Source organism: Thermobia domestica, chromosome 1, assembly GCF_964235325.1.
Source record: "Thermobia domestica chromosome 1, izTheDome1.hap1.1, whole genome shotgun sequence".
NCBI classification, from domain to species: domain Eukaryota; kingdom Metazoa; phylum Arthropoda; class Insecta; order Zygentoma; family Lepismatidae; genus Thermobia; species Thermobia domestica.
This window is the reverse complement of record NC_137454.1, coordinates 44,349,816-44,377,058: the sequence shown is the minus strand read 5'-3', so window position 1 is coordinate 44,377,058 and position 27,243 is coordinate 44,349,816. Positions and strand designations below refer to the sequence as shown.

At 34.4% G+C, this 27,243-nt stretch overlaps 1 protein-coding gene across 4 annotated transcripts in view; it reads right to left on the bottom strand.

The window, feature by feature from the left end:
- LOC145684621 (uncharacterized) overlaps positions 1-27,243 on the bottom strand; it is a 117,509-nt gene that overhangs the window by 54,559 nt on the left and 35,707 nt on the right. For 3 of the 4 annotated variants that reach the window (XM_081757013.1, XM_081757018.1, XM_081757032.1), the window contains exons 2-5: positions 23,714-23,791; positions 20,851-20,928; positions 14,076-14,150; positions 10,378-10,627 (exon numbers count right to left, since the gene is read on the bottom strand). In XM_081757013.1, the coding sequence (XP_081613139.1) occupies positions 10,378-10,627; positions 14,076-14,150; positions 20,851-20,928; positions 23,714-23,791 (481 nt within the window). Of the gene's footprint in view, positions 1-10,377; positions 10,628-14,075; positions 14,151-20,850; positions 20,929-23,713; positions 23,792-26,761; positions 27,219-27,243 lie in introns of those variants that run through there. The other variant, XM_081757025.1, reaches the window with a different exon arrangement.

Here is a 27,243-nt window from a genome sequence, read left to right as displayed (position 1 = left end):
AAAAACGTCTCAGAATGGCCTTTCCGGCCGAGGGTCCCAACCCTGAATCAAACCCGAAACCGCTCGCACCAAAGGCAGGGTTAGAGAGTACTCTACGCAGGCCCACCACCTAATCTCTACACCACGGCTTGTGACCTATGGTGACAATATCACTGATCAAGCTAACCACATAGATCTATGGTCCTCCTCGCACAGGAATCCATTCCAGTATCCAGAAATTCCTTCCACCTTCTATAAGGACCCCTCTGAGAAAAATGTATATTTCCTAAACAGCTATATCTCCCAAAAATATACGTTATCCTTTTATTTCCAAACTAATTGCTGGCTTCCACTCCTCAAATATTTTACACGCACACGTAGTACCCTCTGAAACCAGGGCAATTTCGGCGATGCGTTCTATCTTCTCATCACCAATTCCGCAAACAAGAGCTTCTTCACAATAATGACCATGAGTTACTCAGACTACTATTCCTATATTTTATTATTAGCTTGCGCAACGAGCCTTTAAAAAAACTTTAATGCTGAATTTTAAAGATTAAGATTTTCGACTTCTAATAGTATGGAACTATTTTATTCTTTCTTAAATTCTTAAAATCACAGCGGTACATTTTGAGTTCTTGCACATGGCCTAAAATTAATGAACTTGGGTGAAAAATTAATGAACTTGGGTGAAAAATGTATCTTTTTTACAGTATTGCAAACAAATGCAGTCTTATATTTTAAACATACACAAGGACATTTTTCTTACTAATTTTTTCTAGAGGGCGATTTTATATATTCAAATTTGATATGAAATCATGAGCTTGCTACTTCTCAAGAATTTCACAAAATTATTTGTGCCAAAACGACCTGTCTCAAACGTGGAAGTGGTTGCGATTCGAGCTTCATTCATTATCTACTCAAAGATGCAACCATTCAGAGAATGTTAAATTATGTTGTTTCACTTGAAATCAGATTTCAGGTCAAATTTAGATATCAAAGATGACAATGTTCCTCTAATATTGCCATCTCTGTTATCTTGTGCGCACACTTTTCCAGCGGACTGTCTCAATTTTTAACACATCCTTGCACTGTTTGGGTGTGACGAAGGAAATTTATAGATTCAAACTCAGGTACAGTTTATTTTCCATAAATGGTAACATGTTTTAGGATGCAGAGGATATAGTGCTCTGTTGTGCAACTTTTTATCAGCTATTTTCTTACTTATAAATACTTCCAAAATAAACCTCTTTGCGAATTAAAATACATTACAATGAAAACACGAAAGCTCTAAAATACAGTAGGAAGTATCCACGCGCACAGATCATGAGGCACTGTTGTATACTATTACCAGAACCCCCTCAAGATACGCTGTTTTATCTTTATTACAGCTAAGTGTTACGGGTGACCTTTGTTATAGAACCTTGCGGTAGGGTTGCTAGTGTAAAATCATTACAAATGCTTTACAACGGATAAGATAAAGGCCTTAGATGAGCGATTGGAGGTCAACTTTTTCACCTACTTTTTTGTGATATTCTACTCAGATTGGGTCGCCTTTTGGTTCCTGCTGTTTTACTATATAAATGTATACTATAACTAGTATAATTAGTAGTAGTAGTAGTACGTAAACACGTAATTCACGTAAACATGGCGTCAAGTGTTAAGGGCTGTAGAGATCGCACTAAGAAACAAAATGAATTTCATGAGGAACTCATCAAGAATAATAGTAAAGAAGCCTGTGAAAGCTTTATTAATTGTAGTAGCTGCAAGAACTCCTGTCAATCAGAACACTGTGACTGCGCAAGTAAAGAAAATTGCAAAAATAGATATAGTGGTGTCAACGTAGTGCATATGAAAACAAATGAAGATCGGGATATTAACTTATTACAGAGTGACATCTTCTCTGAAATGCAAAAACTACGAGAAGAACTGGACTCATTGCGTTCAATCTTAAGTCTAATACAAAATGACATAGATGACTCACACAATAAATGTAGGTGCAAAAGTGAAAACTCCCTTAGTGCAAGTGGAAAAAATTATCCCCATAGTTGGAGCGAGATTGTACAGTGCAAGGCAAATACTTCCCGCAGTAAGTTCGGTACTGGAACGTCAAATCGTTTATTCTCAAATGAGAAAACAATTAGGGTCGAAAATTCAACTGGCTGTAACGCAAAAGGAGAAAAGAAAATAACATACAGTGTTAGCACCAGTAATAGATATGACTTACTTACCGAGGTCTCTTCCAAACCGAAATCTGAGGTGAATAAATATATGAACTGTCTTGAAAATGAAAATGTACAAGCTGGGAAAACACTCATTGAAGATTTGGGACAGAAAAACAAAATGCCAGTAAAATGTAATCAACAAGTGACTGAAGTTAACTCTCAACCATCGCGAAAAAAACATCCTGCCCATATAAATGAACGAGTAAAAGAGTACAGAAGTAAAAATTTTCAAATTTGTCTAGTGCTAAGAAGGGTGATCAATTCTTGAGAAAGACTGCAAGCAGTGTTACTGTAAAAAGAACGATTATAAGTGAAACAGCAGACCGTCCCAAGGTAAATGTAATTGGTGATAGCCATAGTCGTGATTGTGCTCCAGGAATCAAGCATATTTTGGGTAATGGCTATGAAGTATGTGGTATAGTAAAGCCGGGTGCAAGGGCGAAAGATATCTTGAGCATAAGTCATTCTTTAGTACAATGTGATTATCTTGTGGTGTGGGCTGGAGCTAATGATGTAGCAAAAAATGAATCGGGTGAGATATTTAAAGAAATGTGTAAATTTTTAGAATCTGTGAAAGGGGTGAATGTTATTGTAGTAGGTATACCTTATAGACATGATCTAGCCAATTTCTCTTGTGTAAATGATGAAATATGTAGAGTAAATAACAAACTCAGGAAGTGGGTGAAGCTATACACAAACTGTACATTTGTTGACGTTGATGTAGAGAGATCTTGCTTCACAAGACATGGGCTTCACCTAAATAAAATAGGTAAAGAAAAAATGGCAAAAACACTAGCAGACATGATACAAAATAAAACCAAATTGCAACCAATTCCTCTGCCATGGCATGAAATTAATTCCCCAATCATCTCTGATGGTCAGACCAATATGCCAGTAATGACCGATACAAATATCCAGGTATCAGCAATAAGTAACGATTCAAGTGCAAATGTAAAAAGTAAAGATTCAAGTGCAAAGGTTGTAACCGACCCAAATGCAAACTTTGGGAAGGGAGAAAAACAACAGAAACCAATGAGAAACAAAAAGCTTCCAAAAAACTTGTCAGATGATTTTTTAGTGATGATAAGCACAAACAAAACGAACCAAACATAATTCCAATAAAGGTATATCACCAAAATGTGCAGGGGTGGAACACTCAAAAAAGGCTTATGTTAGAAATAGCGATGCTAGATGATTTACGTGATGTAGGAAACATAAAACCCGGTACAGATATCAATACAGTGAAACACTGTAAAGTGAATCAGCTTAAAGTATTCCATCACAATGTGCAGGGTCTTGGCAATAAGCTGGACTTTATGGATGTGTTAGTTGAGACAGTGTTGTCAACTGCACATGTTATTTGCATCACGGAGCATTGGTTAAGCTGTACTGATATTAAATCTGTAAAATTAAAAGGTTTTGATTTGGCAAGTCATTATTCAAGAGTTAACTTGATTCATGGAGGAGTTTGTATATTCGTTCATAATAAATTAAATGCTGATGAAGTTGATGTATCGATGTTCAATCTGGAACTTCACTTTGAAGTAGTTGCAATAAGTCTCGCTCATCAAGTGTGTATATGTAGTATTTATAGATCTAATTCGGGTAACTTACGGGTATTTTTTAGAAATCTTGAACTTCTTCTTGACCATCTGTGCAAAAGATACAATATTATCATTTTGTGTGGTGACATAAATATAAATTGGATGGTTAACACTAAAGTTAAAACTGATTTACAAAACCTATTAACTTCATTTAATCTCAAAGCTATTGTTAAAACGCCTACCAGATTTGGAAAATCAGCACTTGATCAAGTAATAGTAAGCAGAGAGTGTCATAACCACAAACTTGAAATATTCAACCCAGGTTATTCAGATCATGATGCGCAATTAGTTAGCTTATCGCTTCCATCAACTAACTTACCAGTGTTGCAAAATACTACCAGAATTGAAAAAAGGTTATTTTCACCGAGTAACATTAGTTACTTTTGTTATTTGTTGGCTCTTGAGCCATGGGATGGAATCTATTCAGCTTCCACTATGGACGAAAAATTTAACTCCTTCTTAGATGTATACTTGCACTGTTTTAATGTAGCTTTTCCTCTCATGCCAATTAGTAAATGTAATAAAATTAAGAAGAGTTGGATTACAACTGGTATTCGTAATTCCAAACGAAATTTAATTAAGTATGCTAAACTGCTTAATGATACAAATGTTTCTGATGTATTCAGAAATTACGTTAAAAAATATAAGATAACATATAAGAAAGTTATTAAGACAGCAAAGCAAATGCATAATTCGAAAATGATTAAAAACTCTAGAAATAAAATTAAAACTATGTGGAATATTATTCACCAGTCGGTAGGACTACATACAAAGAAGGGTAATATTGCAAATTTGAATCACGTCATTTTTGACAATAAAAGAATTACAAATCCTGCTGAAATTGCAAATAAATTTAATAATTATTTTATAACTTCTCCTCAGGTAGCTCTTGGTGCTCTATCCCACCAAGCTGGTACAAGTGGTTCTTCAAATATGCCTTCTTATCCAAAATGTATTTTTGTTACCCCGGTAACTATTGATGAAATATTAGCAATTATAGGAAAGATGAGAAATAGCAGTTCTGCAGGTCTTGATGAAGTACCGTCCACTATTATAAAACAATCTGCTTCGATAATTGCTCCTCACCTGACTCATGTAATAAATTTTTCCCTTCAATCAGGCATTTTCCCACAACGGTTAAAAGTGGCTAAAGTGATTCCCTTGTTCAAAAAAGGCAGTCGTTACGATATTAAGAATTATCGCCCTATCTCAGTTTTATCTGTATTTTCAAAAATTTTTGAGACGGTAATGTCAAATAGGATAAGGAATTACTTACGTTCCAATAATCTAATATCATTATCTCAACATGGGTTTTTAAGTGGCAAATCTACTGATTCTGCAATTTTCGATTTTCTTAGTACTGTTATGCATGCAATAAATAATAAAAAATGGGCAATTGGACTCTTTGTTGATCTTACTAAAGCATTTGACACTGTAAATCATGATCTCTTACTCAAAAAATTAAGCTTTTATGGTATAAGAGGAACTGCCAATAAATGGATCGAGTCTTACTTGAAGGATAGGTATCAGATAGTTCAAATTACGAACGAAAATAATGGCGAAATGCATAAGTTTAGTAGTTATAAAGGTACAATACTAACTGGTGTACCTCAAGGATCAGTGCTTGGTCCATTGCTCTTTCTTATTTACATCAATGATTTGACACATGAAATGTTGCCTAATAAATGTGTTTTATTTGCTGATGACACCAATGTTATTATTACAGGTAACTCACGACATGATATTGAATATAATCTAAACACTGCGTTTTCACGATTAAGTAACTGGTTAAGTAACAATAAGTTAGTTCTAAACAATGATAAAACTTCCTTGCTAAATTTTTATTATCCTCTTCAAAATAAATTTATTCCTTACGTAATGGTAAATAACAAAAAAGTCGACTTTTCTATTTCAACTAAATTTCTTGGTGTCACCATAAGTTCGAAACTAACTTGGAATGAGCATATTTCTCAACTCAACAAAAAATTAAGTAGTATTTGTTTCGGCCTCCGTAGACTAAGAGGTAATGTCACAACAGAGGCCTTAGTTTCGGTGTACTATGCAAAATTCCATTCTTTAATAACTTACGGTATTATTTTTTGGGGTCATTCTACTGAATGTATTAGCACGTTTCGCTTACAAAAGAAAGCACTAAGGGTTGTGTTTGGATTGTCACCAAAATCTTCTTGCAAGCCCATCTTTCGAGGACAAAAAATATTACCATTACCTTGTGCGTATCTATATAAAGTTATCTTGTTTACCGTAAGTAACAAACACTTATTTATAGAAAACAGTAACGTCCATAAATACAATACTCGATTCGTTAATAATTTGCATGTTATCCCCCAAAATTTCTCGTTTTTTCAAAAAAGCGTATATATTAACTGTACAAAAATTTTCAATAAGTTACCTGACTTTCTAAAACAAAACAAATCATATTCTATGTTTAAATCGGATCTTCATGAGTTCTTAGTAGATAAATGTTACTACTCGGTAAATGAGTTTTTTGAAGATAATGTATAAATGTTTCTTTTTTCTTTGTTAATTATATTATGATTGTATAAGCTTATAAAAGTCATAGTTATGTATGTATTATTTTATCTAAGTTTTTTTTTCTATACCATATATGTAATTATTTTGTAATTTTGACAACTGTATGCGTGCTCGAGAATACTCTCATTTGTATGCAAAACAGGCAAATAAATAAATAAATAAATAAATAAATACAAGTAACCGTATCCAAAAATCCTTTCATGTGTGTGATAAGCCACCCTCACTTAATGGAGAACAGGAAGCTCCGATAAAATCGAAGTTGGTGGAGGAAAAAAAGTTGGAATTAATGCATGCATCGAAAATGAATTTCCTATTGGATGGTTAAACCAACTATATTTTGTGAATTATTCACCACACAAGATAATGCATATAACCGCAGAACGTAAGTTTGTTACATATCGTTAGTGGAAACCACAAATAAGTTTCCAATTAGAAAGTAAGGGATTTAGGAATTAGATTTCTGGGTTTTCGGCATCTATGACCATGTTAGTCCGTCATGTACAAGGAATGACGTCCCTCGGCGATCTCACTATCCGTGGAGAGGGAAGGAAGGAAGTGGCCTGGGACCTATGTTAGGTACCATCCCAGCGTTTGCTACCAGTGTGGGTGAGGAAAACACAGGGAAACCTCACTCAGGATGGCTGGGCTGAAAAAGTTTTTACACTTTTTCAACAGAGTGTCGAGAAAGTTACCAATTAAAAAAAAATAGTACTCAATGACATCTGAAAATCGTCTTAAAATTTTTATTGAAATATTTTTAAAATCTCATTCGTAGCAAACAAAAATTCCCTGACTCTCTGAAATTCTCTGACTTTTCCCAGTTTGCCAAGTTTGTTGCCATCCCAACTAAAACAACCTTAAGAATAAACAACAAACGTCTCAGTCTGTAAGTCACGGTAATTCCTAATAATAAAATCACTCTTATAAAGGTCGCTACATGCGTTTTTGCTTGAGAATCAACACAATGTTGTGAGTAACAAAATCCTAGAATAATTGTATAATATAATATGGTATGGAGTTTGGAGTTATTATTATTATTATTATTATTATTATTATTATTAATAATAATAATAATAATAATAATAATAATAATAATAATAATAAATGTACTAAATGTAAACAATTAGGAGTTTTTAATTAGTACGATTTTAACCTATATCGTACAGCGGACCTACGGCTCGGTCGGAGCTGTTAAAGTTGCAATTAAGTCATCACAACATATTACTGTAGAAATACACAAATACTAATGCTCAAATCTATATATGGTTATGACTCTTGTCCTGTTTTAAAATAAATTTTAAATTGAACCAATACAGTTTTTAAGTCCAATTAAATATCACGATGGTATTAAATCGAAAAATCGGCTGCACGCTAGCGACTTTTCTAATATCGTGACTATTAATAGGAATTAGTGACATCTTTGCCTGGTATAAATAGGACATTAGCACCATCTTCTAACTTTAAATTTTTATTCCTGTACCTAACTTTCAACCTTCCCTATAATGAACTACATGACCACTTGAAAATACAGCTTCAGCAACTACATAATTCTCCATTGCAAGTCCGATCAGTCTCTTTCTTTTCTATTCTTTTTGTTGTGTCATTTTTATCTTGCTATTTTTAAACACTATGATCAAAACTTGTGTGTAATAGTTAATAGTTTGGACTTGCCACTGGATGTGACTTTCCTTGGGAGCCGCCCCTACCTTGATACAATGGTTTGGAAAAGCATCTATCAGAATGAATCAAATAAAGTATAAAATAATATAGAGTTTGAAATAAATATTAATTGTGGACGTTAAAGAAGAAGAAAATAATATTTAATGTACTCATGTTTATAAATTAAAATGAAATTGGATTGTGTAAATAAAAACCAGAACGAGTTTTATGTTACGATGTGGCAACATAGCTCGTTTCTACACAGCCTCGTGCTCCGTTTAGAAACGGAAGGTCAGTTATGACCTGTCGCTACTTCTGTTTAGTGTTGCTGCGAGTCGTAGTTGATTGAATTAAGTCTGAACGGTTACGAGGCGAATGCAATTTGGATAGAAGGATCCTAGTAGTAATTACAAGTTCGCTTTGGCTTTGGAATTTCCGTATTCATTTTCATTCCTTGATTTGTTAAATGTTGGTTAAAGTCCGAGATCGAAAAAATAGAGGGGGACAGAATTGCGGAATAATCAAGGTAAGAAGAAACTTTTATTAACTTCTTAGTCTATCCTTGCTGTCTCTTTGTTATGTTGAATGTTTGTTTTGGTAGTGTAATTGCCTTCAATTGGGTTGCTCAGTCGGAGAATTATTTTTTTAAATGTTGATTAATGCTTGTTAAGAGACCTCATCCCAGCAAAATTAAAATACCGCTAATTTTACAGTAATTGTGTGATATCTTCAAATAGATAAAAGATAATTGAAATGTGGAACAAGAACGCCCTAGACAATATCATTTTACATGAGATACCGTTATCACGACTCACTTATCTGCTTTCGATTTCGAGCCATTTTGAAAATCGACATTTATTTTCGCGTTTCTAAACGGCTGAAAACGGAAAGCCACTAGGTGACTTGTGATAACGGTACCTCACGCAAAATAACATTGTCTAGGGCGATCTTGTACCACATTTCAATTATCTTTTATCTATTTGAAGATATCACATAATTACTGTAAAATTAGCGGTATTTTAATTTCGCTGGGATGAGGCCTCTTAAGCCCATTTGTTCATTTTTGAATCCAAGTAACTTCCCGAGATTGCAAGACGAGTAGTAGTAGCAGTAAAGAACACTTAAGTTTCATTAAAGTATCTTTAAGTAATTTGCTATACATGACAGAACGGTTTGTTGTCGCATCGTTTGACTATTTAATGATATTTTGTCAAATTATTAATGCCTTATTAAAACTGCAAAATTGTTATTAAATGTAACGTAAAAATTGTGCGATAGTTTAACCTATGAAAATTTATTTAATTAAGGGGAGATTATTCTTGTTAAAGTTACTACTTATATTCAATTGAAATATTTACATATATACTTATCTAGTCTACTAAATTTGCTGTTAGTATTGAACCTGTTTAATTTATAAATAAATTGTTATTAATTGAAAAATTAACTTTGATTGCTATTCCAAATTTCTAAAATAATTGGTTAATATTAAAACTGTCTTGCATCTGGAATATTTAACTGTGGCTTGTGGTAACTTGAATGGATACAAGTCCGTAGTCTTGTTGCGTTGAGATTTTTTTTCCCCTCTTAAAAAATTTCTTACCTTCAAAGTTGAGTCCTTTCGGACTAGGATCGAGGGTCATTACATGGGGAGGGAGAAAATTTTATTCAATAAGAATTCCGCAAAAATTAAACGCTATTAAATTTCTGAGCGTGTGCGTACTAATTAAATTCAAACAATTGAGGAATTAGAACTACCAACGAGACAAACGCAAACTTGGACAAAACTTTTTTTTCTCTTTCTTTCTTTTAGAATCTGCTAAATTTCCCTAAGGTTAAATTGGAAGTGTTTCTGAGAAGAAACTCCTACGTTTGTGAGCTTTGATTTTTTTTTTTTTTAATATTTTTTAATATAAAACTTGTGTCTTTTATTAAGATATATGGTTTTCTAAGAATAAATAGGATATTTATTTAATACGTTTTGTTGTTTGGTAAATAATGTATAAAAATACAATTTTCTTTATGGATTAGTAAATCGAAGAAAGCTGAATATTTTCTTTCACTGTCTCCTGTTTTATTTATTTATTTTCAAAGAATCATGGATGAAGGGGGTGAGAGAGGAGAGATTTAGAATGTGATAGCGTGTTGATGAAAAGAAAAAATCTAGAATCTTTCTGTCTGTATGAACTTTAGTGGAACAACGAGACACGCAACACTTGCATACTCCGCCTTAGGTGGGCGAAGCTAAGATGAAGTTCTTTTAATTGCCTCTTTTGCACAATATCCTCGGTAGAATTGTTCCGTTGTACAACCGAATGTCTCAATTACATACGTTAAAAAGTTATTATTCATATGCATACCTGAACTCTCAATTATTTTCGTAAAGTTCTCCCGCGGATGGCACTGCAGAATCATCTTACTTTGGTGCTTTCTTCCTTTCACATGGGAAGTAAAATTGGTTTTCCCACAGATATGTGATCTGCAAACATGACACATAAAATATAAAGATCCTCGGGATTCTTGATAGGTGCACACATATCCAATGGAGCCATCATCTAGCTTTACTTTTATATCCAAAAGTTGCTTTTCCTCGTCATTCAACTCACACGACTAAAAGGGAAATAAAAATAGATTTTTTCTCATTGTTTTATACTTCCATTTCATTTCATTTTATTTCGTATTTATAACCAAACATATTGCACGAATTCGTGCGTATGAATAAGACTTGTCAAAGCATAAAGATACATAAACACAAAAGTTGTGACATATACATACTGATTACATTAAAATACTATTCTACATCTACGATACAAAAGAAAGAAAAAAAGACATTTTTAATACTATCAGTAATCAAACTCAATTACACATCTAGGAATTCATTCAAGGAATCAGTGCTGTAACAGATAGGTTTCCAGGAATCTCTTGAATTCCCCTTTTTGTTATGTCATTCGAATATATTGAGGAAGTTTATCGTATAATATGGTACCTATAAATGTTGGATTCTTTTTTGTGCGATGGTGTTTGCTGGAAATTTTATCCTTACGCGTGGTAATGTATTTATGAGTTGATGGTGTGTTAAATAATTCAATGTTGGTTTTAACAAAGAGCAACGTGCAAAATATGTGCAGAGCGGGTAAAGGCAATATTGGCCTACACGAGTCATTTATTTTGGCCTCTGTTATAGTTCTTAAAAACCTTTTTTGAATCACGAATAACATATTACTTATTTTGGGAAACTTCCCGAGAAGATTATGCCATATGCTAGTAAAGACTGAAAGAGTCCGAAACATAATTACGAATCGTATCTAGTTTTAACACGTTGGCTGCCGTGTGTATGGATTTCCATACACACGGTTCCTTCATGCAGCGCCTCGTGAATGGTCTTCCATACACACAAATATATATTGCACTTTTTCACGTTCGTTCTATAGGTATGTATGCTATTACATACATATGGCGTAGAAGTCAAAATTTAATATCCACGCAGTGAGTATACAAAACCATACACAAAGAAAATTATACATTTATGGGGTTAAAACAAAGGCGAAAACAAAGTATTAGTGGCGGACCATGACGCACAGATGAGAAAGGTCAAAATATATAGTGCGGTCAACGTGTTAAAGCATGTTTGATTGATTTTAATGCATAGAGCACTTTATTGAGCTGTTGGGCCGGTGAGGATGTGTGTGTTTCCCAAGGAAGATTATGATTTACCCCAAGTCTCAGAAATTTTGGGATGTTTACTGCATCGGATAGAAATGCTGATAAGAGTAAGCATTACTTTCTGTAGCCGCTGCTTGTATCTTTGCCCGAGCGTTAACGAAGAAAACTCCTTTCACCGACAACAACACATAGGCGAAAATTCAAACAGCAACCTTAAAATAACAAAATGAAATCTTCAGCATCATTTGAACTGAAACAAAATACAATGACATAAAATAAAATGTATTTCACCATGCGCTCTAAAAATGAAGCTACACGAGGCAACGATACCTGGCCAAAATAACGGACTCAACATATTAATAAAAAGAATGTTCTATTTTCCATTCCATCATACTTACATATCCTCAAAGGATATATATTTAATACGGAAGATTAATTTACTTCTTGAATCATTTCCGCAGAAGATAATGCCGTACATTAACCAAGACTGAAAGATACAAAAATAAATGCTTCTACAGCTATTTATATCCAAAATATTTTTAATAACTTTCAAGGCATAGAAAACATTATTAAGTTTTTGTGAGAACGATTATGTGGGTATCGCAAGCAAGGATGTTACTTATATGAAGACCTAAGAATTTTGTTGAAGTTACATACTTTAAGTTAGAATTCATGATTGATACATTTATATCATGAGTATGTTTGTTACGTAAATGGTGAAAGTTCAGGGCCACCGATTTTTCTGTATTTACTTTTAAACCGTGCAAAGTAAACCAGTTTTGTAATTGATTGTTCATCTTTTTTTATTTCCTGTTGCAGTGTATCGTAATTTTCATCTGTAATGAGAATACTTGTATTATCTGAATATAAGGTTGACTTCCCTGAGTGAATGTAGTTAGGAAGATCATTAACGTATAGCAGAAAAAGGACAGGTCCCAAAGCCGAGCCCTGTGGAACACCGCTTAAAACGGTTGAAATGAGACAATAAATGACTACGGGATGACGTCTCTTTATCCATGTGTATTATTTCGACCGATTGAGTCCGGTTTTCCACATAGGACTTTAACCAATCATTTACTACTCCGCGTAAGCCATAGGCTTTTATTTTCACCCATTAGCATATTATGAAGTACTAAACCAAAAACCTTTAACAAGACCAGAAAAATACCTAAACACTTCTTCCCATTATCCAATGCTTCCCGTACCTATTCAATATAGTTATACATTGCTGTAGTTGTTGATATGTTCTTTTGAAATCCATGACGTGACGTAGAAATAATGTTGTGCTTGGAAAGAAACGCAAGAATTTGGTTAAGTATTGCAGATTCAAATATCTTTGAGAAAGGAGAAGGTATTGAGATTGGTCTAAACTTATCTGCATTTGTTTTTACGCCTTTCTTACGCAGAGATTTAATTTTTGTATGTTTTAATCTGTCAGGACGGTCTTGCTAAATGACTACTACTTCTTTTTACTATAAATATTGGTATTTCATCTAGACCCGTGGACCGTTTAATTATTGTTTAAATTTAATTTCCCGACACTGGGCGGAGAAACATTGAGTGATTTATTTTGTTAAACAATAACTGCTCTGAAGGAGGCTGATAATTTGGACTCATAGTTTAATGAATATTCGTGAAGTGATTGCTGGCAATAATAAAAAAATCGCTAGTAAGATTGCCGTTTGATTCAATTTCAATGTTTTCTTCAATTTAGTATTAGTTTAATCTTTTACTATACTCCATAATGTGGCGGTTTTATTTTCAGATTTTATTATGCGTGTTGAGTAATATCGTGTTTTCGCCAATTTTAAGATATTTTTGTAGGTCTTTTTAATACCTTTTACAGTACCCTGTCATGTTACTTGTTAACTCGCCTCTCTTATATGGTAAGTAAAAGTTGAATCGCAGGAGTTACCCAAGATTTGTTAGTTTGTTTTGGGCAAACCAGGGCTATGCATGCATCAGATTTTTCATTAGAAGAGAATTTATGTTTTAAGTTATATTACAAGTAGAAGTGCGTAAAGGATTATGTCTGTCACCGTTATGAAAATATAAACAACAACAGATACTATCTGTGAGTTAACAGTGTAATTTGCTACAAATACAGTACATAAATAAGTTCTTTCCAGCAAAATAAAAACTGTTACTTATTATTGATAACAAACTATATCCTTTTTGGAACACGAAACTTCGTTTTCTTTCCTTTTATATATATATATATATATATATATATATATATTCTCGACAACTAAGTACGTTAATTTGTCTACAAGGATGTCATTTGTTCAGGTCAATGCGATCTATAGACTGATATATGCTTTATCTTTGGACAATATTTCAGTTAAACAGAAATTAAAATTTAAGAGTTAATTACTGAATTTAAATTCTTTCTTACCTCTTTTGGTTGAACTTCCCATTTCTTCTTCGGTTGGGAAACATTTCTTTCCATTTGTATTGGGCTGAACCTAAGCTGTATAATTGAAAATAAATAAGAAACATACACTCAGTATATATATATAACTTAAAGATTAAGTAAAGCAAACTGCGTTCGATTATATAAGGTTATCTAAAAAAGCTTTCGATGGTCAAAATTGAAAACACATTTATTGTAATTAAAAAAAAAAAATAATTATACGACCACATATGCACCATTTTGTTCGATGACCTACCATAATAATATCGGCCAACCATTTTTCCCGCCAACACCATAATAATACTCTTACAGAACTTCTGTAGTTTCTGGGTAAAAAAAATTGTGACACGCGGTTTCCACAGGCCTCTTCTGAAACTAACTTAATATCATTCAGAGTTCTGTACAGATTGAAACAAATGACAGGTTGATGGTGCCAAACCCGTCAGACCTAAACCTCCCAGACAAGTTCTCTCAATTTTTAAAATTGAGACGGGTCGTTAAAGATGTCTGTATATAAGATACTCTTTTCGTTGACCAGTTCCGGATGTTCCTTTTGAATTGCTAGATACATTCGAGTTAACTGTCGACAATTAAAAAAAAAAAAAAAAGTATCGTTCTGCTCAGTGTCAGCAGCTCGTGATGAACGATACCCTTCCAATACCACCAAACGTACTGTGTAACTTTCCTGATATCGGTCTAAGATTTGCCACGAACTGTGAAGCTCCTGATCGCTTCGACCACGATCTTCATTGTACGTTGTTGTCGTAGGTTTTCCATTTTTGATCACTCGTGATCAACAATTTTAGAAACGGCTCGACTACGTTACGTTGCAGTAGCGATTCACCACAGAAATTCGATCAAGTGAATGTTTCTGAATCAGATCATATAGCAGTCAAACGTCGACTTTCTTTCTGTAGACAGCTTTCTCTAAATAATTTAACACTGTTTGATGATGAGTATTTAGGTCATTGGCGATGTGATGACTGCCACATACTGGCCGATTTTAGTCCGAATATCCTCCATTCTTGCTGTGATTGATCGACCACTGTGAGGAGTATTTTGAACATCGAAATTTCCAGAACGTAAGCGACCGAACCATCTTTTGGCTGTTGCTTTTGGAAATATATGTTTCCAATAAACATCACAATCGTCTTCACAAACCTGCGCTGTATTTGCATCTTTATCGAAAAATAAAATTGTAAAAATGTAATACAGTTTTGCAGAAAGTTTACTATGTTCACGGTGCAATACCTTGCATCTGATTATAGGAATTACAACACCTTTTGCACATTTACTAGCTTCACTGTCAGCTGTCGAATGACACCATGCTTGATTCGCTGCGACTTATGTACCCTGAAATTTGGGACACTAACGCCATCTCGTGTGCAAAAGGCTCAATATTTTTTTGACTACCTGATATTGTACTTAATTTAACAGTTACAATGAAAACCTAGGATCAATATTAACAGACCAAAACCACATTCACGAAGAAATTAAATGTCGAGTAAAAGCAGAGAATTTGTATTATTATTCAGTTCTAAAGCTTTTGTCATTGCGAACCTGTCAAGAAATTTGAAGGTTAAAAATATATAAAACGATAATTATGCCTGTTGTGCTATATGGTTGCTGAACATAGTCGCTTACTCTGAGGGAAGAACGCAGATTGAAAGTGTTTGAGAACAAGATCGTAAGACGAATATTCGGACCCAGGAGGAACAGGAATGGGGAATGGCGGAAACTTCATAACGAGGAACTACATAATTTATATCGTTTACCAAACATTTTTAGGGTCATCAAATCAAGGAAGCTTAGGTGAGCAGGTCATATAGCCAGAATGGAAGAAAGTAGGAACGCTTCAAAGTTTTAACTGGAAATCCATTCGGAAAGCGACCATTAGGAATACCAACGCACTAGGCACAAGGGACAGTATTAAGATGGATCTCGTAGAAATAGGAATACAAAGTAGAACCTGGATCCAATTGGCTAAGGATAGAAGCCAATGGAGAGCTTTAGTGAACGCGGCATTGAACCTCCGGCTCCCATAGGCCATAGAATTAGATAGTTTAGTTAGTTCTGATGAAAAAGATAAAATCTATAGAAAGTTTGTGAGCGAAGTATATATACAAAAAGAATTTGTCGTCCATTGTTTAATGATGCAGAATGGAATATGATATTCAGGATTCTGAAGGAATCAAGAATAAATTACAGGAAGTGAAGAGTATATAACCTATATAAAAAGAACAGACAAACAACTGAATAGGAGACAGAAAGAAGTAGCAATTCAGAAAGATACCAGGCAAGGATGCTCATGGTACCAATTTAATTCCATCTTCACATTTAGGAAGTAATAAAAGAAATCAAAGACGCTTAGGCAGATCATGGGAGAAAAATTTAGAGGCAGATATAAACAGATTGCAGCAGGTGCTTAGTAGAAAACCCAACACAAAAATCAGCAAGAGCAAAAACAGAAGTTGTAAGATGCGCACGGAGATGAACTGGTAAAAGTGGTTCAGGAATTCTGATACTTATGGAATAAAACAGCAAATTATAATAGATGCAAATAAGATGTAAAATTCAGAATAACTCAGGCGAAGATGAACTTTGAAGAAAAAAGTTTTGAAACGAAAATGTTGACAAGATGAACTGAAGAAATGGTTGATGAAAGCAAGTGTAGGGAGTGTGGCGATGTATAAATGTGGGGCATGGAGTCTAGAAGAGGAGGAAAAGCGTTGATCGGAAGCCTTCGAAACGTGGTACTATATAAGAATGTTGAAAATGAGACGTGTAGATAAAGTATCAAATGAAGGAGTATTGGAAACAGTAGGAGAAAAGAGGAATATTTTGAAAAGAGGATTTTTTGTGTGATTCAAATTTAGCGTCCCTTTCAGCAGCGAGATTATACGAAGTGTGAACTTATAGCTTAACGTGAGATCCGAATCATGTGAGCTCTCACTGGGAATCGAACTCGGGTCTTCCGCGAGAAAGGGACATCAGATAATCATATACCCACGACGGTGATCTTCGAAAAGAAGAGTTGAGCTGAGTTGATTTTAGTTTAGCGTCCCTTTCAGCAGCGAGGCTATATGAGACGTGGACCTACTGATTAACGTGGAATCCGAACCACATGAGCTCCCACCGGGAATCGCACCCTGGTCTCCCACACCAATTCGAAAAGAAGAGATAGGATAATTGGATACATTACGAGACACGGAGGAATCATGCTATGGCAGAAAAAGATGTATTGAAATGTAGAGACCAAACAATTTAAGCTGAAGAGAAGAGAAAGTACACGAGAATGAGAAGTTTAATTCAGGATAGGGGGAAAATGAGTCAAACCAATCAAAAGATTGCTGCCCTGAGAATAAACATCGCATTTGGCACGCAGAGAAAGTATGAGAATTAAAGGAATCTATTGTTATAAAGAAAAACTAATTTCCGATTATATACCTTCTTCTGTCGGCAGTTTGAAAGGTAATAACGGTTTCGTCTCCTGTTGATGAGGGGGGCCGGGGTGGCTGCTTCGATCCCAGCTCGCGCCAAGTGAACTTTGTGGTGGACAAACACTGTGCGAGAGCTCCTTCGTGGCTAAGCGGTTAGTGTACCCGCCTTTGGCGTGGGAGACCCGGGTTCGATTCCCGGAGAGAGCTCATGTGTTCGGATTCCACGTTAATTAAGAGGTCCACGTCTCCTACAGCCTCACTGCTGAACGGGACGTTAAACTCAAAATCAACTCATCAACTCAAACACTGTGCGAGAATTTTTTCGAGGTTCTTCCGCTTCCTCCCACTTTCTTCATTCCATCATTTCATTTATTTTTCATCATCACCGTCTCCTTTAGCCTAGTCGGCACAAACGTGGGACGTAAAACTCAAAAGATATGATGAGAGGATGTTATCTTTGTTTCAGACACAAGAGTTTATGCTGTTCCTGTGCCTTAAGTTTCTTACGCCAGAGAAACTGAAAACGTGAGAAGAGAGAGCTAATTTCACAGAGATAGGGGCTCTCCACTAAAAGAGGAAGCTGTTCCAAACCTTCAAAATTCCGACAAAAAGAGGTGAAATTCACCAAACGTAACTGGAAATCGGCTTTTCTTTGCAGCGAAGAGGTGAAATGATAGATTCTCTTAATTCTCCACTTCAAAATTACTTTCATTATTTACATTCATACAAGACAATAATAGAGGGCAAGTTAACAGATACATAGTTTGAATGACATTTATATTACTTTATATCTTAACTAAGAACCATAATTTATTAAAGATTTTCTACCTACTAAGAAAATATAGCAAAAAGAGTTAAATTTTCCTTGAGAAGGTGGTCCGCCACTGTCTCTCCTTTAGGTATCCCTAAAGAAACCAGATCAGAGCTGTTAAATACGGACAGACGGATAACCAAGTCAAATGAGCGAACACGGAAATCAGATAACTGGGAAACAATTACTAAGCATGGAGCAAGAGTTATGTATAGTGTGTTCATTGCGCAGTTTCGTCCGAAACAAATGGCGTCTAACACTTATCGTGAAGTTCTACTACAAGGGAACGTCACTTTGCTTGTGGAGAACATAAAAGAATCATGCATTATTGTTTGCACACAACCAAGCAGCTGAAATACGCACTGCATAATTTGATAAGTACTCGATGCTACACGCCATAACATCCCGTCGTCATAAATGCGGGAGGAGATATTTAGCGGACATTATTCTCACGGTATACTGATCTTTGTATGCTCTATGTTGTATACTGTATTAAGTACGAATGTTTAATCTTATATTTCACGGCGTAAGGACGCTGTTACACGTTCTATATAGTGAAGAAGTTTTCTTTATGTACACGTTTAAAAGCTTAAAGGCTCAGGATAATAAGCCTTCCCTCGTAACCACAAAAGAAATAACGCCACAGCTATCCTTCCCGCTGGCGTAACGTATCTGTCATTGTTGGTTGATGAAACGCTGACCTACAGCTTAACGTGGAATATGAACCACTGCAAACCGTTCAAATCTCAAGGCTCCCATACCAGGAATCGAACAAGGGACACCGTACACCGGAGGAGCGGACGCTAGCAACTAGACCAGTGAGATAGGGTAACTTATCAATCGGTCCTTCAATATTGCTGTATGTCCGAAGCTTCCGAAATAAGCTTTTGTGACGATGTGTACCTTTATTATGAGTAAGAAACTACAAAAACAATCTTCGAACCTAACAGGGATGAGAGCATGATCTTTTATCTTGTTAATATTACCACACTAAGAAAATTATTTGTTTTCTTTTTCTTTATATTGCTTAATTTTCGCAGATTAATAAAAGGAAAAAGGATTACCGAATGGAAATCCACATTGTAACTTATAACCAAACACACAAACGGCAGGGATTTCCAATACAATGCGAATACAGAAAACTGTCAGCTTCAACGACTACGCTACGACTAGCCATTTAAGTCTTGCACTGAGTTTGGTGGCACTCTATGCCATTTACAGTATGGTAGTACTGGACAGCAACTGTGAACGAAAAAAAAAAGTACAGCTTACACCATCGTTTGTCTCCTGATTTTGGCAGACACAATATGTGCCACCTTGTATTAATGAAATACAACAATTGGATATATGAGTGAAGCATTTTTTTAAAGTACTAATTCTAATTGTTTTTCTTTTAATTTATTAACAGCATCGCAGATGCATTCGACAAGCCTTATGAGAATGAATATTTGAAAAGAAGCAAGCGAGAATTCATTATTTAGAAGTACCACCTCAGTATTCGCCAGACTACGACTGCGTGATTTAACAATACAGTGAAACCTCTACTAACGGACACCTCTATAAAGCGGACACCTCCCGTAACGGACATATTTTGTAATCCCCAAACAGTGCAATAGGAAAAAACATATTGACAAACCTCTCTAAAGCGGACACTCTCTAGTATGGACACGGACAGTCTTTTCTGTGTTTTATAGGTATTATTTACCTTCGTACTACGGACACTTTCTCTAGAAACAAGTTGAAAAGTACTGTAAAAATACATCTTTAGTAATTCATACATGTGTCACCAAGGAAGTATTGCAACAACATTTTGCCTCCTCAACTGTCTGCCCAGTAACCCAGATGAAGCTTCTCCGTTTAACAACACTCTCATGTTTTTTGCTTGCATTCCACTTCCACCCAAGCTGTTTTAGATACAAAAGTGATTGGCAGTTGCTCGCTTTTTGGGATGACACATTATTCTACTGTCCCGCTGAAATCTCTAACCAAGCGGAAGAAATTTTTGTTACTTTTTGCCTGCGGGTACGCATATTGTCTCAAAAAAGATACTAATGGAGTGCAATTAACCCACAAATTAAAGCAACATACATAAAACCAACTAAGTAGTGATAAATGTAAAGTGCAGAGAACTACAACATATTATTTGCATGTTGTGTCTAGAACATAAAGTATTGGATGGCGAAGGATAATGCAGGTACAGTAACATTTTGGTAATATTCGTGAATACATGATTCATGCAAAAAAAAAAAAAAAAAAAAAAAAATCTAATTGCATATTACCCTATTTATTAATTTACGTAAGAAAATATTGAAACCTCTTTAAGGCGGACACCTCTCTATAGCGGACAATTTTTGATTCCCCACGGCTGTCCGCTTTAGAGAGGTTTCACTGTAATAACTGCTTTTCCTTTATTATACTAAAATGTAACTGTTATTCTACATATAGACAGTAGCTACGAACAATCAGTTGTTCACAGTGTAGAGAATTCTAAATATACGGAACATACTGTGTTTTCACTTGTTGCCTCCCATCTTTGGTTCCACCGAGCGACTGCATATTCAGCTTCCATTCTTTCAGGCCTACCCTGCAAAAGAAGAAAATTTCAGAAACACCTAATTTATGCTTATTTAAATTTAGGTATTTGCTCTAAATCTATGCAATATCGAATACAATGTCAATTTATTGTTATTAGTATTACATTTTCTTTGGGCTTTTGCACATGAATGTAGGAATGTCCGTTGGTTTCGAACAAATTTTCTCAACTTTGTTAAGAATAATTCTGGAAAGTTCTAGCGCAGAGAAAAAAATGAGAGGAATCAATTGATTTTTCTTACATCAAATTCCCTATTGTGCAAATTAAATGAACTTAGAATTTTTATTGAATTCGTATGTGCAGAGAATAAGGTTTGTAATTGATTTGTTGAAAAAATTAATGTTAAAAATTTTGATAATTGTTAATTCAATCAGTTAAATTTTACAGGAGTTAATTCTTAATTGATAATCCTTCAAAAAAAATCGTAACGACTAAAAATTAATAGTTTACTCGAAAATCATACGGAATGGTTATCCTATACAAACTTTTGTTCATATACTCTAAAAAAAAAAAAAATTTGTTTTCCTTCTAGAACTAATAAATTTTAAAAAATTAAATTTAAAAATACACAATTTTCATTATATTCCTCAATTTTATGACTTTTTAAAAATTAATTACCAGTTTGTTTGAAAATAGTAAATTTTCACAATTATCGATTAACTTTCCCATGCACTTAGTTTTATACTTAACTTATTAGATTACATTAACTTAAATTGTACATTAACTGTTACAACTCAAGACAATTTGCATTGCATAATACTGAAAAATGTCAAATTTACTTTTAGTCGAGTAATTATGAAGTTTATATTAATTGTCACTTTCTTCTAACATTTTCAATTTAGCAATTATTAGCGTCAATTACCCGCTTCGCAAGGTTAAAATAAGAAATATTAGTAATATATTCAGTTAGTCAGTCATTTTTTACTATTACTGAAGCGCTGTATGATATCGGTCATTTTCGATCATAGATCCCCCTCCCCCAAGTTGCCTGGCTGAATTTGGATTTAAACGGCATCGAAAGTGTCACTGTCCATCTCAGTAACCCGAAACTTACGGATTCGGCACTAATATCGGTAATTTTCGATCATATATATATATAGATATATATATAGGGTGCAGAGAAAGTCCCGGAACGGTCCAGTATCTTGCGAAACATACTGATTAGCAAAACAAAAATAACGTGTGTTAAATAGTTTTGAAAAAAGCTATCCAATGATACCAAACGCAACCCCTATCCCCACCCCCTTCGGGGATAAAACATTTTGAATGGAAGCTCTTATTTTTTTTATTGCACATTTGGATTCTCTAGAAAAAGTGACAAGTGATTTGACCCAAAATTGAAAACAGTGCCTTCATGGATGACATTTGAATAGACATTTGAATACTGCTCACATCAACAAACAAGTGAAGGCCATACGGCTACGCCGATAAGCGAGGCGAGTTGAAACTTGCTTCGCTTCTTCGCTCTGGATACCACTACCGAACGCAATTGTTGGAATTCAAATACTGTGCCACAACAATGCGTATTTCAAAACTTCCGTAGTGACCCTCGTATGAAGCATTATTCACATGTGCCTTTCACACAGTACAGTTGAAAATATTGATAAAGATGCTAGCAAGCACTGAAACAGTTAAAGAAATGTTTGCTTCTCAGACACAGGGCACGGTCCATTTGGCTCTGAGTTTTTCTATGTACAGGTTTCACTTTTTAAAATTAAAATCTAATAACGAATACGCAAAACATAAAGTCGTGTTAATTTCAACAACTAATGAAACCTGCACACACAAACTTGTATTAATATTCTAAATTTAAATTTCCGGATTTTAATATGTAGTGTTCATAGTGATAACAGCTCTTCACGTTTTACAGGAATTTTCAAACATAGTAGAACAGGTTGTCTACTGAGTTTCATTTTCAAAATTCCAGTATATTTCCAGTATATTCAGTATAATTATCAGTAAAATTTTAATACCTAATATAATGATTTTTTTTTTAAAGTTCTTTAGGAATAATCACACTCTTCATGATTTCAGGTTAGTAATTGTTTTACCATCAAAAGAATATTTTACTTTTAATAAATGTAGTTAGCCTTGATTTTCTGAAATAACTTAATTTAAAAGAGCCTCCCAACTCCCCCTCACAGCCCTTGACTCCACCCATTGCTTTAAATGTCTAATTACAAAATGTATTCAATTCTTGCCTTGGAAAATTTACAATTTCAATGGATACAAAATCGTTTCCAAGACTATTAAAACAATTACAAAAAAAAAAAAAAAAAAAAAAAAAAGTTATTGACAAATTATTACTTTAATGATTTTTCCAGTATGTGGATCAAAATTCCAATATATCTCCAGTATTTCCAGTATCAGTAAACACCCTGTAGAACCTTAAATTTGCAATGAATGGGAGCAGGCCAAGATCTAGAGGAACGTAGAATCCTCAAGCACGTAAATTCATGAATTCAAGAAGTTGCTGGTGAAACTATTCTCAAAATATTGCTCAAAGTGTGACGGATCAGATAAACTTCTTCATTGCAATTGCAATATGCGTCAATTACAAATTTTTTACTTATTATACAAGAATTCTTGAAGTTCTGATGAGTCTACACAAGAATAATTTCTAGTGTACAGTACAACTGAAAACTTGTATTCTTTGCATATTGTGGATATTGTTTGAAGGAAATTTATGGTTCCAGAGAAGTTTTATCATTCCAATCATTACTAGCATTCTCATTCATCAACGAAACACTAAGTATCCAAAAGAGATAATACTTACTCTTCTCCACACTGGTTCGTCCCATCTTTGATTCCAACGGGATAGGCTCAATTCAGCCTCCAGTCTACTGGATCTAAACTGTAAAAAAGCCAAAAGTAGCGTAAGTCAACTTATAATTAACTATCATGTATCCAACTGCTTTCTTGTATGCGATATCGCCTTACAAATTCAAAATTGCTACACAGGAAGAAATATTCAGAAATTCTCTTACTACAGACTTACTTTTCGGTACCACTTGACACTTATTAATTCAATACACACGAAAAATAATGAACATAATTAGACTAAAAATGAAATTTTTGAGTTCTACGTCCCACGGTTATGCCGGCAAGGCTGAAGGAGACGGTGATGATGAGAAATGAATGAAATGGTGGAGTGAAGAAAGTGGGAGGAAACGGGAGAACCCCGAGGAATCCCCCACACACGGTGTTTGTCTACCACAAAATTCACTTGGCGGACGCAGGAGCAGGGTTTGAACCCGGGACCCAATGCACCAGAGGTGAGCGCTCTACCACTGAGCCACCGCGGCCCCGATAAGTAGACTAAAACCAGAAGAAATAGCACAGAAATGATTCAGCAAAGAAATGAATTAGGTAATAAAATAAAGTGCAGGTACCAGAACACAAGGATATATGATGTTAGTTGCGACGATGGTATTAATCATTTGCTTTGGGGCTACTCAGAGCGGTAGCCTGACCATGTTCATGGATAGCAAGAAGGTGATTTAACGATGAATATGCGTAAGGTGGTAGAGGAGAATATAACAAACCGATTTTACGGTCGTAAAAGAAATGAATACATATCAGGCAAATCCTGGCTGAGATGAGCCAATTATAACAATACGTTTTCAGGGTATTGAAAAAAAAAAAAATTTCAAGGTTATATTAGATTTAATTTTTAGGTTGCATTAGCTTTAGCAAAAGAAAAGAAAGACACAACGATAAAGCTATTATTTATCATCAGAAGTTTCCAGATTCTTGTTTTGTGGCCAACCAAGAATAAGAGTCAACATGGTTCAGCTTAATTAGTACTTTTAAGAAAAATTTTAAAATTTTCATAAATTCTAATTGTATAGATTATATTTGAAATTATAAAGCTAAATTTTTATGACTATTTATTCGTGCCAATTTGTTAACAATTTACATCATAACAGATTGAGAAAAGAAAAAAAAAAAAACAATTTAAAACATTTGCCTCCATTGTGGTATCTCTAAGATACTTTATCAACATTTTATAAAATGATCTTGTTATATTGTTTTAACATATCAAGTCTCCAACATGATTCTCAAACATATCTCATTAATACATATAAAACTCATTATCAATCAAAGAATTGGCGATCCATCCCCTCTACTTATGTAGTTACAGAAGATTCTTTTACTTGGGCGTTCATTGCTTATAATGTCCCTGTCATTCATCAAACAACATGTAAATTATGCAGACATAGGCAGTATCATCGCTACTACAATTCCATTCTCAATTATATAAAAAAAAAAAATGAGTAGCATCAAGTATTATTTTACGTTAGCCTATGCGTCATTCGCATAATACATCTACTATGAAAGCACTACTATTAATGAAAAATGATATATATACAAATGTCTAGCGAGAACGAAAAAAAAAAAAAAATCTACATATGCTCGACAGGGTCCAATTACTGAAACGCCTCTTTAAAGAATTATTATTATTTTTAACTTATTATCTCTGTTTACAACTAATTAAACTTATAGAGGGATGGATACGCTCTACTGGAGAATAGCAAGTTGAAAAACATTCCAACGTTATTGGTTTCCAACGAGGCAAATATCAATGTAGACACGAACATCTAATTCTGCACTGTAATTATGGCACGTTCAAAGTAAATATCTACCTAACTGAAAATAAACAAACATAGCACGAAATAGTATTTTGTAAATAGTAATGTCGAATGTCGAACTCCGGAGGTATGTCCAGAGTAAGGTTCTCCCACGTCGGCACAGATCTATTACTCGCACTCATCAAGATACGATATTAACATCGGAGGATATGTTATATTCAATTTTTCCTAACCTACAAAACTAAATATATGGTGCAACGAAATGAGATCATACATACGAAAGAAGATTTTGAACCACTAATGTATTAAAAGATACTATAAAAGGGCACACGACAAAAAAAGTAATAATAATAGACACGTTTGAAATGCAATTTTATCGACATTAAACGTATTGAATATGCACATGACAAAATATGGCAAGCACGGATACAAAAATACATTACAAATTAATATCAAAGGGACACACGACAAAATATAGGAAAGCACGCTCAAATCACAATTGTTACCGGTTCTACACGTAAGAAATGGAAATTTTATCTAACCTACATGCATGTATTACAAATACGATTAAAAGACACTTTAATATATATATATCAGAGCACTCTCAAAGAAATTTCATCTTAATGTTTACGACTGACATACATCATGAAGCAATATTGAAGCGTATGAAATGAATTACGAAATACTTAAAATCTCAGACGCGGAATATTCGCATGTGCGTTCATGATAAAGATTTCCCAACAAAATAGCATATATCACATTGCAATATATAAAAGACACGTATTAAATTTGGAAAACACGGGTAAAAGAAAATCTAACCTCACCTACATAGATATTATGGATCACACATTTGCAAAATTAGACCTAACCTAACCTACAGCAAATATTTCACAAAATAAGGCATCATCACGGGACATAATTTGAAACATAATTCAGTAATGTATTTAACATAACCGATCTAATCTAAATATTCAAAATTTTCAAGGTACATTGCCATCGAAAGGTACGTACAAAGTAAAATATTACCCTAATATCAACATACATATTTTTCAAATTTACGTAGAGGCACACATAAGATTTAATAATTCAATTACGTAGCATAAGTGGATAATGACGATTGACAAGTTCAGAGACGCGTAACGCACTTTAATTTAGTTACACATCCTGATTCTTAAAGATGCCATTTGCTGAACTGCTATACTGTTTATAAGAAAAATAAGAAAAGATGTTACCATATTATCCGCAGGTTTCACAGAATAATAGTCCCCATATTGAGCTGGGCGATCAAACTTCGCAAAGTAGGTTTCAACTACTTTCTTATTTAAAATCGAGAAATGACTCCTTCGGTACACCGGCTACACACTCCACGAACGTAGAATATCTTTCCGGTCCGCCGCAGCAATCAGCTTCGATAAATTACATCTCCCATTCCATTACTGCATATGTCTAGTAATGGCGGAGATGACATTCGATGGCTTGTGGCCGAAAAAGGTTTTCACTAAATTTTGACTTTTGTTAGACTCCTCCGTATCTATTTCTTCCAAATAACGTCTTAGGTTAGTCTAAACCATGATTTTGATTAGGTTACAGGCCGAATTACACTTTTTAGTTATAGAATTTCAAAAGTTCTGAAGGAGCTAACAAGCCATCGTTTTTCCGCACTGAAATCTAATATTCCACTACGTCATCTTACACTCGTAGCCAGGCCTCTATA